At 37.6% G+C, this 18,180-nt stretch overlaps 1 protein-coding gene across 5 annotated transcripts in view; it reads left to right on the forward strand.

Moving 5' to 3' along the window:
• The window catches only part of GRIA2 (glutamate ionotropic receptor AMPA type subunit 2), a 178,705-nt gene that overhangs the window by 67,487 nt on the left and 93,038 nt on the right, over positions 1 to 18,180 (forward strand). For all 5 annotated transcript variants that reach the window (XM_006078205.4, XM_025267968.3, XM_025267967.3 and 2 more), the window contains exon 3: positions 17,720 to 17,959. In XM_006078205.4, the coding sequence (XP_006078267.1) occupies positions 17,720 to 17,959 (240 nt within the window). The remainder of the gene's footprint in view (positions 1 to 17,719; positions 17,960 to 18,180) is intronic.

The raw sequence follows: 18,180 nt of genomic DNA on the forward strand, positions 1-18,180 counted from the left end.
TAACTCAAAAGTAGCAAAAAATAAACTCAAACTTTGAAGTTGGCCACCTGAGCCCAAGTCTGAGCTCTGGGGGACCTCAGAGGGCACAGAGACCTTTGAAAGCTGCCTTTTATCAGAAGCATACAGATGGCTGGTGTCACTATTGGACTTGGAAGCCAGGCCTCCAGATGCTGCAGCTGGCATGCTTTACCCACACACTCAAGTCCCATCAGAGAACACAATGCCCTGAACTTAGCCAAAACCTAAGTCAGGCAAGAATCTGTAGAGGGAAGAGCTATGTGTATTTATGGGGAGGAAATACATGTCCAGGAATGAAGAATAGGACTGTCTTTTGTGAAACAGCATCTTCTATAAACAGAGGTAATTCTCTTTCATTTACATGTCCAGAACCCATCATTAAAATTCACTTGAGAGTTATTGCCTATTACTGCCAGGTCTGCTGTTGCTCTCCCAAGATGATGAATGAAGCCAGAATAAATGTTATAGATTTTTTCAAGCTGCATATAATATGGGCAATGGCAATAAACTTATGACATTTCACCTCACTCAGCAAGTGTAGCACGAAGGTCAGGAAGGATAAACGTTTGTTAGAGGGAAAGAAAAATGTATTATTACAACTTCATTGTTCTCTGCTCCTGAGTGATGATGCTGAATCCTATTTAGTATTTGTATGAAAAATGGGGTAAAAATGTATGTATAGGAGAAGTGATTTCTCATAGTAATGATTTGTGGCAGAGCTATAGGGAAAATCATCAGCAAGGCAATTTATAGAAATTGTTGTTGTGGTCTGTGTGTATTATTCTTCACATTGTCTTTGAATCATTGAGTGTTTCAGGCACTCCCTGTAAACTGAGTGTCCATGCCAGGAACTGTGCTGGCTTCTGGAAGACAGCAGTGGACAAGCAAAGGTTGGCTTTTGAAGAGATGAGCCTTTTAGAAGAGATGTTGAACTGTCAGCTCCTGAGAGTGAAATCCTTCTGTCACTTGATGGGAAAAGAAGGTGCTCCAGTATATATGTAAACTTTTAAATAAGGCCATCAATGGAAAGTAAATAGTTTTACTCCATTTCATTATGAGAAAAGGGTATTGATTTATCTAAGAAAGGGTATTGATTTTCTAAGAAAGACAATTCCATTTTTCACCTTCTCCCAAATTTTTATATAGAAACTAAATGTTCCAAAACCTTTATATTTCAACAATTGCACTTTTTAAGGAATAAATGTTGCTTGTAATAAGTTTTCAGATTTGAACAATTCCACTGAATTATATAAGACATTTGAGATTGTGAGAATCCCTGAAGATACTTTCCAGTGCAAAATGTGTTCCTGGATATCTGTAGACATCCGCCTTCATTGGGTGACAGACAACTTCCATGACAGAAGTTCAGGTCTTTCCTTCCCATTTTCACTTGTATCCTGAGCTACATATTTTTTCAGGTTGGTAACTTCACCTCGGTTCAACTTCTCCACATATAAAATACATTTTGAAAATTCCAAAGATGGTCTTCTCAGGTTCATAATTGTGGGTTTTTTTCCTGGTATGAGAAACGATAGATTAAATTTCTTAAATTCTGATAGTTGAAGAAAATATTGTTATGCTTTCAGAAATACCCCAGTATTAACAAAAATGAAATTTCAATATAAAAATCTTTGTTATACAATTAGTTGGGTTCATGTATTCACTCAACAAATGTTTGATAATGTAATTGTGAAAGTTCCTGAACTGGGTTTTGCCAAGGATACAATTCATTACTTTTGGATTTATTGTCATTAACACATTTATATAGTGATTTATATTCTCCCGAGGACTTCTTGCCATATTTCTAATTTAATCTCTCAAGATTTCCTATAAGGAAGACAGGATACAAATTAGCATCCTCATTCAGTAGATTAGGAGCCTCAGGCGCAGGCTCAGTGATGCTTTTGCTAGGTGGCCAGGAAAGGATGGAGATGAGCTTCTGTTTCAAGTGATCTTACCCTGTTCTCACACTGACCCCTTCTCTCAAGGAGGTCACAGATCCCCCCTCCCCCAACCACTACCACACATACACATGCCCACACACTCAAACACACTGTGTTTCAGGTCACAAGGGAGGTAAAAGCAGAGTGTTGATGGGGATCAGATTCAGGGAAAACCATATTCAGTTGATGGTAAGAAGGACACTTTTCATGGAAGAACTGCTATTTTATTACATGACATTTATCAAATCCCCAATGTGTGCCAAATATGGGCTGGACTGTGCTTGGAGATAAATAACACTTCTTCTTTGCTTTCAATTAGCTCTCAGTTCAAGGGCAAAGGTAGAAATTTATAACTCAGGCTGAGACGCAGAAATGCAAACTGTATTAGAATCACATGTGAGAGGCATGTGACTCAGACCACACAGAGTGGGCAGCACCTGAGCTCTGGAATGTAGTTTATTCTCTAAGCACTGGGGAGACAATGATGAATTTTAAGCTAGGGGATTATATCTGCCATGATAGGAAAGAGATTTATTATAAAAGGGGCTATTTGGGAGGTTATTGCAATGATCTAGCCAATAAATGTTGAAGGATTGTATTAAGGCAGTGTTGGCAGAGCTGGAGAGTACAGATTTGAGATGTCAGATGGACATTATTTGGTGATTGTTTCATTCTGGGGATAAAGGAAGGCGAAAAGTCTGGTGTGATTCTCACACTCTGAAAAGATAGGGTAGATTTTTTTAAACATATGAATACTTGTCCTATGGATTTGGTGAATTTTATGCTAAAGGAAAAGAATGAGTAAAATCCTGGTGCATGATTAATAAATAGTTAATATCAACATTGGTAAGAATATGGAAAATAAGAAGGCAGGTCATGAGAGACTTATTGGGCCTTAGTAGTTGCCAGCACTGTTTCAGCTTATCTTTTCTTTCATAAGGCCCCATTCCAAGTTAAATAGGTGGGTAGCGTGATTATCTTCCTTTACAGTTGGCTGAACTGAGACACAGAGAAATATGTGACTTCCCCAACCGAGTCAAACTAGGTAATAGCAAAGCAAGATTCAATCCCTGGTTATTCTCACTTGTAGCTCTATAATTGCTCCATCTGAGGTCAAAGCCCAAGATCCTTGGATACATAATAACTTTTCTATGATGTTTAACACTTGAGATCAATGTTACAGGATTTTAAACAATGTAAAATAATGATATTTTATGCATTTCTTTCCATTGTTTCTCTTTTTGTTTTGAGAAAACTCATATTTGAGGTCTTGAAAGAATTAAATATTATGACTAAAAATCATACTTGCAAAGAAATAAATATAAAAATGCATGTGTGCTCAGTAGTATCTGACTATTTGGAACCCAATGGACTATAACTATAATTCTCTGTTCATGGAATTTTACAGACAGTAATACTGGCGTGGGGTGCCATTTCCTACTCTAGAGGATCTTCTGGACTCAGGGATTGAACTGTGTCTCTAGCATCTCCAGCATTGGAAGGCAGATTCCTTTACCACTGTGCTGTGAAAATACAAAATTCAAAAGTTAGTCATATGCACTGTTTGTATTATATACACAGTGTATATAGTATATTTGCTACATAATAATATACAGTATGTATTTTCTCAGTAAATAAATAGGTAGAGGGAGACAATTGTTGTAATGGTTCAGGTTTGGGAAACATTTGCACAAGAAAATGGAATTTGGCCTTATTAAAAGAGATGATACCATTAAGAAATAGAATGTAAAAAAAGGAACAATTGGAAGACTGATTCCTGGAGACTGTCAATTACATGGTGTTCTTTAAGAAGGCTCACATGCCAAGAATATGATTTGGAGGAAGATGAGAGAGGACATGGGAAAGAACCAAGGAAAAATAGAACTAAGGTGCAAGAAATACAAAGTGTAACACACAAGCTTCATATAAGTGGGGATCTTATCTATCATGCCTGCAGCTATCTTCCCATATCTAAACAGTAATCTCAGAAGTTCTTAAATATTCTTGGTTAATGGGACAAGTGTAGTGGAATAAAACAGAATTGGTTATAGATCACATGAGCAGGACAAGGAAGAGTAATGAATTAATTATTCTGAAATATCAAAAATCAATGATTGCAAGAGTTATGATACCATTAGCAGAAAGAAAGAAAAAAAAAAAAAAACCAGTACAAAGACATGATTTGTAGGCTAATGTTTTCAAGGTTTTCTTTCCTTTTTTTCTAATGGAATTAGTTTGAGTGATATAGAATAAGAAGTTCTCCAGTGGATGATAGATTGGAATTGAGCTGTCATCTCCAGCCAGGAATATACCATAATAGGTAATTGAGACCAAGATAGTTTGAAATCCAGTTGAACTAACAGGAAGGCTGTAACAAACAGCAAGAGCATGCACACTTGCTTACTCCCTAAACACAAAGAAGGAAGTAGATTGAAACCGTAGGGAACTATGGACAGTTTTCTGACACTGCCCGGTGCTTGCCCCAGCTTGAGCCTCATGCCCACTGAGCCCCACTCACTCCACGCAAGGGCAAGGGCTGCCACAGCTGAGGTGAGTGCTAGGTCACGAGTGCTAGGTCATGAGAGGTGGAGATGGCTAAGACTTGGAGTGGCATCTGAATGGGGTGAAGGCAGCCCCAACTACGGATGGTGACAGCAGGTCAGGAGTAATCTGAGGCTCTGACTGGGGCTGCAACTACTACAGCCCATTTTCTGACCCACACCAAGTGTCCACGCCAGCTCCTCTTGGTCCAGCACTGCTGGGAGGAGGGGAGAGAACACACTTAGTGGGACTGGAACCAGCTCAGACCAAACTTCAGGGCTTCTGCTCCAACAACTGGGGACCTGTCTCTGCTCCCACTAAGGTGTGGTGGCCCCTGAGCAGTGAAGTCCCAGCTCACACCTGGTTCTGGCTCTAGCCCCTCTTTCTCCAGCCCCACCTCTTACCAATGTGATAACTGCCAGGACACCCTGGAGAAATGTGACTTATGCTCATGTCAGACCTAGCTGTCCCCCAAAGTCACTGGGCACATGCAGGCTGCATAGGGATGCTCCCACACAAGAACATCCTTCAAGACCAGGGTAGATAACTGTTTTATCTACTTATCTCTTTTCCCTAGAGACAGAGAAAATTAAACAGAATGAGAAGACAGGGAAGTTTGTTTCAATCAAAAGAGCAAGAGAAAACCCCTGAAAAACAACTAATGAAAGAAATAAATAATTGTCTTATAAAGAGTTCTGAGTAATAAGAATATTAACTTAATTAGGGAAAATAATAAACTGAGAATTTTTAAGGGCTTAGAAAGAAAGTGTATATAAAGTAAAGAGAACTAAAGAATACAATAACTGAAATGAAAAATACACTAGAAGGAGATGACAGCAGACTAGATGATACAGAAGAATGCCTAGGTGATCTGGAAGAAAGAATAAAAGAAGTCATCCAAAAAGAAAAAATAAATGAGAACAGTTTAAGGGACCTCTGAGAGAACATTAGGTATTGTTTATAGTCTAAAGTTCTCAGGAGAAAGAGATTGAAAATGTACTTGAGGATATTATGGCTGAAATTCCCCAAACCAGAAGGAAACTGATATTCAGGTATAGGAAGCACAAAGCATCCCAAAGTAGATGAACAAACAGACCCACATTAAGACATAGAATTATTAAAATGGCAAAAGTTAAAGAGACAGTTCTAAAAGCAGCAAGAGAAAAAGTCATATATGAAGGAAACCCCATAAGGTTATCAGTTAATTTTTCTGCAAAAACTCTGCAGGCTAGGAGGGATTGGCATGCTTTAGTTAAAGTGCTAAAAGAGAAAAAAACCTACAACCTAGGATATTCGACTCAGCAAGATTATCATTTAGGATTGAATGAAAGACAAAGAAGTTTTCAGACAAGCAAAAATTAAATTTGTCAATATTAAACCAATCCTATAAGAAGTGTGAAAGGGTCTTCTCTAAGTGGAAAAGAAAAGGCTGGAACAGGAAGTATCTATGCTGCTGCTGCTGCATCGCTTCGGTCGTGTCCGACTCTGTGCGACCCCATAGATGGCAGCCCACCAGGCTCCACCGTCCCTGGGATTCTCCAGGCAAGAACACTGGAGTGGGTTGCCATTTCCTTCTCCAATGCATGAAAGTGAAAATGAAAGGGAAGTCACTCAGTCATGACCCCATGGACTGCAGTGCACCAGGCTCCTCCATCCATGGGATTTTCCAGGCAAGAGTACTGGAGTGGGTTGCCATTGCTTTCTCCAAAGTATCTATAAGAAAGGAAAAAACATCCCACTAGTAAAGGGAAATATATAACAAAGTCTGAGGATCAACCACTTAAATAAGCTAATCTGAAGATTTAAAAACAAAGAATTGTAAAATCATATGCACTTCTTATACACTTCATATACATTTATTATAATTGCAATAAGAAGTGATGGGATGAATGTGAAGGTGTTAAATATAACATAAAAAGACACAGTGTGTATGAAGGGAGTAAAAACTGTTGATCTTTTAGAATGTGTTTGAACTTTAAATGACCAGTAGTTTGAAACAAACAGATATAGTTATAGATCAACATCTGTGAACTCCATGGTAACCACAGATCCAAAACCTATTACTGAAACACAAAAACTAAATAGAAAGGAATGCAAGCACATCTCAAGACAGTCATTAAACCACAAGACAGTACAGTGAAAGTAGAAGAATAAAAAGAGAAAATGAGACAAAACAAAAACACAAAAGAAGTAACAAAATGGCAATAAGTACATAACCTTTCAGTAATCACTTAAATGCCAATGAACTAAATACTTCAATCAAAGGACATGGGGCAGCTGGCTGAATAACAAAACAAGCTCATCTATGTGCTGCTTACAGAAGTCTCATTTCAGAGCTAAAGACATACACAGACTGGAAGTGCGGAGATGGAAAAAGAAATTTATGCAAACACCAATACAGTATACCAGCACATATATATGGAATTTAGAAAGATGGTAATGATAACCCTGTATGCGAGACAGAAAAAGAGACACAGATATATAGAACAGTCTTTTGGACTCTCTGGGAGAGGGAGAGGGTGGGATGATTTGGGAGAATGGCATTGAAACATGTATAATATCATATATGAAACTAATTGCCAGTCCAAGTTCGATGCATGATACTGGTTGCTTGGGGCTGGTGCACTGGGATGACCCAGAGGGATGGTACAGAGAGGGAGGTGGGAGGGGGGCTCAGGATGGGGAACATGTGTACACCCGTGGCAGATTCATGTTGATGTATGGCAAAACCAATACAATATTGTAAAGTAATTAACCCCCAATTAAAATAAATAAATTTATATTAAAAAAAAAAGAAAGAAATGACAAGATGGTAGGTTTAGCAATCCTCAGATCAGACAAAATAGACTTTTTTAAAAGTTATAACAAAAGCCAAAGAAGAACATCATATAATGGTAAAGAGATCAATACAAGAAGAAGATATAGCATTAGATATAATAAATATGGACTTAATACCAGAAAACATATTATATAATGCAAATATTAACAGACATAAAGGGATAAATTGAAAATAATGAAATCATGATAGAGGATTTTAATGCCTCACTTGCTGCTGCTGCTAAGTCGCTTCAGTCATGTCACTTACATTCAGACAAAAATTAAATAAGGAAATAGTCATCTTAAATGACACAGACCCTTAGACTTAATGAAAATCTATAGGACCTTCCATCCAAAAACAAGAAAAAACATTCCCTTCAAGTGCACATGATATGCTCTCCAGGATAGATCACATGGTAGGCCACAAAACAAACATTCACAAATTTAAGAAAATAGAAATTGCATCAACATTTTTCCTGACCATAATGGTATGAAACTAGAAATCAATTACAGGAAGAAAAATGAGATAATTGATGCTTTCAAACTGTAGCACTGGAGAAGACCCTTGGACAGCAAGGAGATCAAACCAATCAGTTCTAAAGGAAACCAACCCTGAGTATTCACTGAAGGACTGATACTGCAGCTGAAGCTTCAATACTTTGGCCACATGATAAGAAGAGTCGACTCATTGGAAAAGACCCTGATGCCAGGAAAGAATGAAGGCAAGAGAAGAAGGGGGAAACAGAGGCTGAGATAGTTGGATGCCATCAGGGACTCAATGGACATGAGTTTGAGCAAAATCTGGGAGATAGTGAAGGACAGGGAAGCCTGGCATGCTGCAGTCCATTGGATTGCAAAGAGTTGGACACAACTGAGTGACTGAACAACTGCAAATCTGTTGCTTATCTACATGCACTAGTAAATAACTATCAGAAAGAGAAAGCATAAAGAGAATTCCATTTTGAATCAACTAAAAAAAGGTAGGGATGAACTTCACCAAGGAGGTGAAAAGACTTTTACTCTGAAAAATAGAAAACATTGATGAATAAAATTGAAGATAATACAAAGAAGTGGAAAGATATCTCTTGCTCTTGGATTAGAAAGTTAATCTTGTTAAATGGCCATTATACCCAAACAATCTACAGACTTAATGCAATTCTTAGCAAAATACCCAGGTCATGTTTTACAAAACTAGAAGTCCCACATTGCCAAAGCAATCTTGAGAAAAAAGAACAAAGCTGGAAGCATTACATTCCCTGACTTCAGACTATACTACAAATCTACAATAATCAAAACAGTACAGTACTGGCACAAAAAGAAAAAAGAAATATAGGCCAATGGAACAAGATAGAGAGCACATAGATAAATTCATGCACCTATGGTCACGACTGAGCGACTTCACTTTCACTTTGCTGCATTGGAGAAGGAAATGGCAACCCGCTCCAGTGTTCTTGCCTGGAGAATCCCATGGACAGAGGAGCCTGGTGGGCTGCCATCTATGGGGTCGCACAGAGTCGGACACGACTGAAGCGACTTAGCAGCAGCAGCAGCATGGTCACCTTATCTATGACAAAGGAGGCAAGAATATACAATGGAAGAAAAGTCTCTTCAAGAAATGCTACTGGGAAAACTGGACAGCTACATATAAAAGAATGACATTAGAATATTCTTCAATACCATACAAAAATAAACTTAAAATAGATTAAAGGTGTAAATGTAAGACTCCTTGAAACCATAAAGCTCCTTGAAGAAAATGTAGACAGAATATTGTTTAATGCATATTGGAGCAATATTTTATTTTATTGGACCCCTAACACCGTGGAAACAATAGGAATAATAAACAAATAAGAACTAATTAAACTTAAATGCTTAATTAAAAGATAACTTACAGAATGGCATAAATTATTTGCAAGTACTATGACTGACTAGGAGTTAACATGCAAAATATTTAAACAACTCATACAACTCAATATCAGAAAACAACCTGATTTAAAAATGGGTAGAAGACATATAGAATAAGACATTTAGATGGCCAATAGACACATAAAAATATGTGCAACATCACTAATTATCAGGAAAATGAAAATCAAACTGAAATAAGATATCACCTCACACCTGTCAGAATGAAGATCCCCCAAAAGTCTACAAATAACAAATGCTGGATAGATGTGGAGAAGAGGGAACCCTGTACAGTGTTGATGGGAATGTAATTTGTTGCAGCCACTATAAAGATCAATATATAGGTTCCCCAAAACACTAAAATAGCACTACTACATGATTCAGCAATTCCACTCCTGGATATACTCCAAAGAAAATGAAAACACTGATTTGAAAAGACATATGCACCTTAATGTTCATAGCAGCATTATTTAAAATAACCAAGATATGGCAGTGACCTAAGTGTGTGTGCATGCATGCTCAGTCATATTCAGTTCTTTGCAACCCCATGGACTGTAGCCTGCAAGGCTCCTCTGTCCATGGAATTTTCCAGGTAAGAATACTAGAGTGGGTTGCCATTTCCTCCTCCACAAGATCTTCCTGACCCAGGGATAGAACCAGCATCTCCTGCATTGCAGGCAGAGTCTTTATCACTGAGCCACCTGGGAAGCCAGTCTAAGTGTCTATCAACAGACAAATGGATAAATGTCACACACACACACATACACACACACACACACACACACACACTAAAATATTACTTAGCCATAAAAAGAATGAAATATTTCCATGTGCAACAACGTAGATGGACCTGGAGGGTAATATGTTTTTAGTGAAATAAGTCAGCCAGAGAAAGAAAAATACTGTATGTTATCATATTTGGAATCTAAAAATTAAAACAAAGGAACATATATAAAGAACAGAAACACACAGATATGGAGAACAAACTAGTTACCTGTGGGGAGAGAGAAGGGTGGAAGTCAAGATAAGTGTAAGGGGTTAAGAGATGTAAACTATTATGTATAAAACAAGTAAGCAACAAGGATGGATTGTACAGGGAAATACAGTCATTATTTTAAAATAACTTTAAATGGCTACTAAGTAAAGTGATCCCATCTTAGTATTCTTTTTAGTATTCATGGCAATCTATAGATTCAGTGCAATCTCTATCAAAGCACCAATGGCAGTTTTCATAGAACTAGAACAGATTAATTTTTGTATGGAAACAGAATAAATAATAATAAATAAATTCAGAGAGTCCAATAAAGCTACATATGAGAAAAAATTATTAGATTTAATGATTAAGAGATCTTAAGGAAGATTTCAATAGTAAAATTGGGGTCAATGTTTACAAGGACATTGTGCCAAAAACTGTGTGATAAAAGATGAGAGAGATTTTCTTTGGTCTCCAGATTTTGAGGTCAGGCTTGTTTGGTGATGCAGCTTTCACATGGACTTGTGCAGACTTCACACAAGCCGCAAAGCACGGTTCCTGCTTACGAAGCAGACTACAGGTTTCATACCAGTCAATGGCAATTTATAAATGTAAAACATGTTGAGCAAAAACCATCAGGCTCTTTTATTCTCCCTTTCTACTAAATAATCATGCAAGGTTCTCCAGGCTGTATGGAATATACCACATTAGCAGCACCAATGAGCAGAATGACCTAGGAGAAAAAGATGTGAGTTGGATGCTCCATCAGCATTGTTATTGACTTTTATCATCTGGGCTTGTAATAAAAAGCAGAGTAATCAGCAAATTACTTATACCCAGGAGATTATAATTTCTGCTGTTTGACCTAAAGTATCTTTAAAAACGATTTGCCTTTGCTGAGTTTCTCAAAGTTGATATTAAATATTTAATTGAAGGCATACTCAGAGCATCTTTACCTAATATTTTACATTCAGCTTGGAATTTTAAGGCATAAATACAATTCTAATGCTATTTAGCATAAGAATTCAGAAGTTTATAATAGTGTTTATATACAGAGGGTAGTTGTGCGGGTCATGAATCTAGATGTGAAACTGGGAGCTTTCTCTTCCTTGCTCTCCCTCCAGAGGTGACATGGGAGAAGGTGACTATATGGGGTGCAGTATTGTCTAACTCATTTTGATGCCACCTGCAGCAACATGGGTGGACCTAGAGATCATCATATTGAGTAAATAAGTCAGACAGAGGAGAAATATCGTATGACATTTCTTATATGGGGAATCAGAAAAGAAATTATACAAATGAACTTATTTATAAAACATACAGACTCTCAGACTTAAAGAACTGTGAGTTGTTATTGTTGCCAGGGAAGGATAAGGGGAAAGGACAGTTAGGGAGTTTGGAATGGACATGTACACACTGCTACATTTAAAATAAATAACTAGCAAGGACTTACAGTATAGCACATGGAACTCTGCTCAATGTTATATGGCAGTCTGGATGGGAGGGGAGTTTAGAGGAAATGGATGCATGTATATACATGACTGAGTCCCTTTGCTATTCTCCTGAAACTATCACAACACTGTTAATCAGCTATTGTTGTTGTTTAGTCGCTCAGTCATGTCGGGCTCTTTGTGACTCCATGAACTGCAGTATGCCAGACACCTCTGTCCTTCACCATCTCCTGGAGCTTGCTCAAACTCATGTCCATTGAGTCAGTGATGCCATCCAACCATCTCGTCCCCTTTTGTCCCTTTCTCCTCCTCCCTTCATTTTTTCCAAGCATCAGCGTCTATTTCAATGAGTCGCCTCTCTGCATCAGGTGGCCAAAGTATTGGAGCTTCAGCTTCAGCATCAGTCCTTCCAATGAATATTCAGGATTGATTTCCTTTAGGATTGACTGGTTTGATCTCCTTGAAGTCCAAGGGGCTCTCAAGAGTCTTCTCCAACACCACAGTTCAAAAGCATCAATTCCTTGGTGCTCAGCTTTCTTTATGGTCCAACTCTTGCATCCATACATGACTACTAGAAAAACCATAGCTGTAAAATCCATAGCTGTAAAAACCATATATGTAAAATTTTAAAAAATTAAAAAAAAAAAGAAATGTGTCTTTGAAACTGTTTCCAGAGCTATGATACATTACTTAAATATTGTCTTGATAGTAAGTCTTCCTTCTTTCAGAATAGATATATTAGGGAAATGACTGAATTTTGGAAGATTGCTAGGGAATAAGGTAGAGATGAAAATGAGTAATTTTGTTTCTAATCAAGGAGGAGCCCTTTCAAAGTAGAGCACTCATGTTCTTGGGTATTATGTCGGTGGGCTCTTGTATCAGTATAGTATTGGGGAGAAGATCAGTATTATTAATAGCATGCAAACACTCTGGTATTTTGGGAGTGGAGTGTTAGGAGCATAGCACTCAGTGTTTCTTGTTGAGGTGGTCTTGCAAATTGGGTAAATGAAACACTTTAGCTCAAGTCAACATTCTGACTGAGTCCTGGGTATAAATTGCAATGTCATCTTATCATGCTTGGGGACAGGAACAATGACAGACATGAGGTCAAGGAGAGGAGCTGTATTGGCTAAATGGGGCTCATTGTGTGTGTGGTAAAGGGACACCAAGAGAGGAAAAACCTAAAAAATAGAGGGTATGGGCAAGTGGACAACTGAATATGTGTCATGAAGAGATGAAGGACAAGGGGGGAGGTTAAGAGGTGGCTGAATAGTTAGGAGGAAGTGGCCATGGTTCTGCAATTATGGTCACTGAGAAATCAGCTGAACTGCCTGGAAAATCAGCTGAACTGCCTGCACTTTTTGCAAGTACCTCCTGAGTTAGTGAATTGTCATTTCTGATGAAGTCTTGTGCAGCTTGTGCATATTGTTGGACCAATGCCAGGTGTTTCCAGATGGTCATGATAACCAGGAGGTCCCTTGACAACTTACTCCAGAGTCTAAAACAAATGGAAAATGAAAGGTAATGGCTCCTTATTTAGACTGTGTATTCAAACACTGGCCTGTTTTACCGAGTGATTCACTGAGAATGGATGAGGAAGCCTCATTAGTAAATCATGTTGCCTGATATTCCTATAGTATTTAGGTGATATGCCAATACTTTGCAGGAAATGAAATAAAATAAATCTAGAGAGAATTTTAGAGCAACTTCTCATTTTTATGTCTTGTGGAATCAACAATTTCTGAACAAGCTTGAGACTTAAGATATACATGTAAGTACACATACATACGTGTATAAAATAAATCTTGGCAGAATTTGCCTAGATGGGTTTTAATAGTGAAAGGGCTTTTGCATGTATGTGAGCAATGAACAGAGTCAGACACATTAAAGGTGGTTTTCCAGTTCTGTACTCAGACCAGGACAGAACTATAAGTGTGAATATGTTAGGAATCTCATCTTTGCTTTATGTTAAAGTTTTAAAATAAATGTAAATAAATACACACAGTTATTTTCTGAGATATATTAATCTGTTGTGCAGAAAATTGGTAGTAAAGATGGCAATTCATACATTACGCAGACCTAGACACATTACACAATGACATATTACACCTAAACTCCCAGAACATGTCTTATGTTAGAAAGGCAGAAATGAGTTGAAGACTAATAAATATTTAAAGGAAAATAGGAATATTTGATGAATAAAGGCCACTCAAAGAAATAACTAATTAATCTGGCTTTCCTTTCATTTCATATCACACAGTAGTCATTAGAAATTATTGCCTATCATGTATTGATTGCCTGCAGTTAGCTATTATAATCTTTGGCAATTTTCTTATAATGAAACAATGATCTTTACTTATGAAAATAAATAATACTCTTATTTATTAAACAAGTCTACTTTTTCTATAGATCTTTTATTTTATGACTAAATTAAAGTGAAATATGATAGTAATGGCTTTATCCTTTAAATGAAGTTTAATCAATATAAAAGGAAGTTTGGATAGCTGACTTTCATATTTTGGATTGAAATAAACTTTGAAATTAAAAAACATCAGTTATTCATCCACTCAAAGCATGTAGTTGACCTGAATTTGTTGTCTTAAGTACTGGGACGTGTGGTTTGTATTGTGTGTTGCAGGGGTTAGTCTTGGACAAAGGAACCCTACTTCTCAGAAAGATAGGATTAAATTTGTGTTTCAAAAATTATTCTGGTTAAATTGTGGAGAATTGAATGAAAGGGGCATAACTGGATGAAGGAAGAACACTGGGTAGGTATTCCACTAATCCGAGTGAGAAACACAATATTATCCATTAATATAGAGTGTGGACTCTGAATCCCAACTGTTTGGGTTTTAATACAGCATCTCTCATTTACTAGATGTCTGACTGGTTAAGTCACTTCGTCTTCCTACATTTTAATTTTCCTATCAGCAATTTGTAAATAATAATAGTTCCTATTTTGAGGGTTATCACGAGAAATAGGTAAGTTAATGTACCATGCCAGGCCACAGGGCAAGCACCAGGTACATAACATATGCTGTTAGTGAACTGGTTAGAGCAGAGAAAGACATAAGGGGACCACCTTGGAGTACATTTAGGTATTCGAATGACCATGACTTAGTGATGGTCTGACTGCGGGGGAGGGTTTGGGATAAGGTCCTTAACTGAAATACAAGTAGGGGCAAAGAACAAGGGATTGTGGGAGTGATGGGGACTTCCCAATAAAATATTGTATTTTTTCCTCTAAGAATGATTCTAAGCCAAAGCATTTTGATAATATTTTGTCTCATGTGAAGTAGACACGTGCATAAATTAAGTTCATAGGAAAGGTTAAAAAAGGTTAGGATTTCTGAGCTTCATTCAGCTGCCACTTGACTCAGTCTCTGAAGGCGAGAGATGTCCTTTTCGGGTGACATGTGTCTATGCGTGATGGCAGGCCTGCTTCTATCTTCTCTCACAGAGGTTTTGGTCAGCATTGGACTTTTCATAAGCACACCAATTGTGTAGTATAAAAGCATTATTAGCACAATAAAGCCTTTTAAAAGAATCAGCTAATATAAGGAATGAACTCTCATGAATATATATAAATCCCAGATAATGGCAGTTAGTTCTTCTTACAATTAATGATTTTTATTTGTACTCTTTTTTTTATAAAGCTATCCTAAAATATGTTTACATTTACATAGTCTGTTAAATAATAATGTGCATGTTTTCTTTTTTCTTCCAGTTCTGAAAGTGTTAGTTGCTCAGTCATGTACAACTCTTTGAAATCCCATGGACTGTAGGCCACTAGGCTTCTCTGTCCATAAAATTTTCCAAGGCATGATACTGAAGTTTGTAGACATTCCCTTCTCCAGGGGATCTTCCTGACTCACAGGTCAAATCTGGGTCTCCTGCTTTGCAGGCAGATTCTTTACCATCTGAGCCACCAGGGAAGCCCTGTTTTATTGAGATGTAATTGACATACAGCACTGTATGAGTTTAAGGCAGACAGCATAATGATTTGACTTACGTATATCATGAAATGTTGACCACAGTTAAGTTTGGTGAACATTCATCATATCACATAGATACAAAATAAAAGAAAAATGTAAAAATTTTGAGATGAGAGCTATTAGGGTTTCCTCTCTTAACAACTTTCATATATAACATTCTGCAGTGTTAATTACATTTATTATGTCTTACATTACATCCTTGGGCTTTCCTTGTGGCTCAGATGGTGAAGAACATACCTGCCAATGCACATGGAACAGGTTCGGTCCCTAGTCAGAAATATTCCCTGGCAAAGGCAATGACTAACCACTCCAGTGTTCTTGCCTGGAAAATACCATGGACAGAGAAACCTGGTGGGCTACAGTCCATGGGATCACAAAGAGGCAGAACTGAGCGACAAACACTTTCACTTCACTTCACTTCACTTCACGTTACATCCCTAATACTTCTTTATCTTATAATAGGAATTTCATACATTTGACTCCTTTCATCCAATTCTCCCTTTCCCCACTCCTCATCTCTGGCGACCACAAATACAATCTTTTTTTCTATGAGTTTGTTTGTGTTTCATGTATAAGTGACCTACAGTGCTATGTTACTGCCTGGTGCACAACATAATTCCTTATTTCTGTGTATTACAAAATAATCACCATGATAAGTCCGTCTGTCACCATACAAAGTACTATTGACTATATTCCTCACAATATACATTTTATCCCTATGACTCATTTATCTTGCAACTGGAATTCGTACCTCTTGATTCCCTTCACATATTTCACTCATCTGCACCCCTTATCCCCACCCCACTGGTGATCATCTCTTTATCCTCTGTATCTGTTTCTGTTTCGTTATATTCACATAATTGTTTTGTCTTTTAGATTCCACATATAAGTGAAGTCATACAGTATTTGCTTATTCACTTAGCACAATATGCTTTAGGTCTATCCATGATTTTCTTCCTTTTTTTTTTTTATAGCTGAGTAATATTTCCTTATATATATACACACCACATCTTCTTTACCTACTTATATGTTGATGGTCACTTATGTTGTTTCCATGTCTTGGCTATTATGAATAACACTGCTGTGAACAGTATAGGGGTGCATTACTTTAGAAAAGTACCCAGAAGTAGAATTGCTTAATGGTAGTTCTACTTTTAATTTTTTGAGGAACCACTGTAATGTTTTCCATAGTTGCTGTACAAATTTACATTTCTACTAACACTGTGCAAGGGTTTGCCTTTCTCCATATATTGCCAACACTTGTTATTTGTTGTGTTTTGATGATGCCCACTTTAATGGGTGTGAGGTGATATCTCATTGTGGGGTTTGATTTACATTTCCCTAATACTTTTGCCTGGAAAATCCCATGGACGGAGGAGCCTGGTGGGCTACAGTCCATGGGGTCGCTAAGAGTCGGACACGACTGAGTGACTTCACTTTCACTTTTCACTTTCATGCATTGGAGAAGGGAATGGCAACCCACTCCAGTGTTCTTGCCTGGAGAATCCCAGGGACGGGGGAGCCTGGTGGGCTGCTGTCTATGGGGTCACATAGAGTCAGACATGACTGAAGCGACTTAGCAGCAGCAGCAGCAGCAGCAGCAATATTAATGATATTGAACATCTTTTCATGTGTCTGTTGGGCCATCTGTATGTATTTTTGGGAAAAATATCTACTCAGGTCCTCTGCCCACTTTTTAATTGGGTTGTTTTCATTTTTTGTTGAGCTATATGAGTTATTTGTATATGCTGGATATTAACCCCAATCAGATATATGATTTGCAAATAATCCTCTCCCATTCAGTAGGCTGCCTTTTTAGATTTGTTGATAGTTTCTTTCACTGTGCAACAACTTTTAAGTTTGATATAGTCCCAAACCAGAATTATTTTTTAATGCTTTATAAATCTTTGTATTTCTCAAATAGAGTAAGTCTTCATAAATTTGATGAATTATCAGCTCTCTTTCTGTTTTAATTTGTTGATTCTTTTGTATATTATATAAAATGACATTAGCTTCAAGCAAATGCATGTGATTATATGCCAATTTCAATGACTTATCTTTCTATTTCCCCTGTTCTTCTAGTCTGCTCCCAGTTTTCAAGAGGAGTCTATGCTATTTTTGGATTTTATGACAAGAAGTCAGTAAACACCATCACATCATTTTGTGGCACGCTCCATGTGTCCTTCATCACTCCCAGCTTCCCAACAGATGGCACCCATCCATTTGTCATTCAGATGAGACCGGACCTCAAAGGAGCCCTCCTCAGCTTGATTGAGTACTACCAGTGGGACAAGTTTGCCTACCTCTACGACAGTGACAGAGGTAAGCGACAATGCTTCTTTCTTTTTGTAATGGGTCAAGTTCAATGCCCACACATCATATCCATACTTACACATGATATCGAGCTGTGTGAGTATATTCCAAGGGTGCGTACATGCTTAGTCGCTTCCATAGTGTCTGACTCTTTGTTACCCTATGGGCTATAGCCTGCCAGTTTCCTCTGTCCATGGGATTCTACAGGCAAGAATACTGGAGTGGGTTGC

The sequence above is a fragment of the Bubalus bubalis genome, chromosome 17, assembly GCF_019923935.1.
Source record: "Bubalus bubalis isolate 160015118507 breed Murrah chromosome 17, NDDB_SH_1, whole genome shotgun sequence".
NCBI lineage: Eukaryota > Metazoa > Chordata > Mammalia > Artiodactyla > Bovidae > Bubalus > Bubalus bubalis.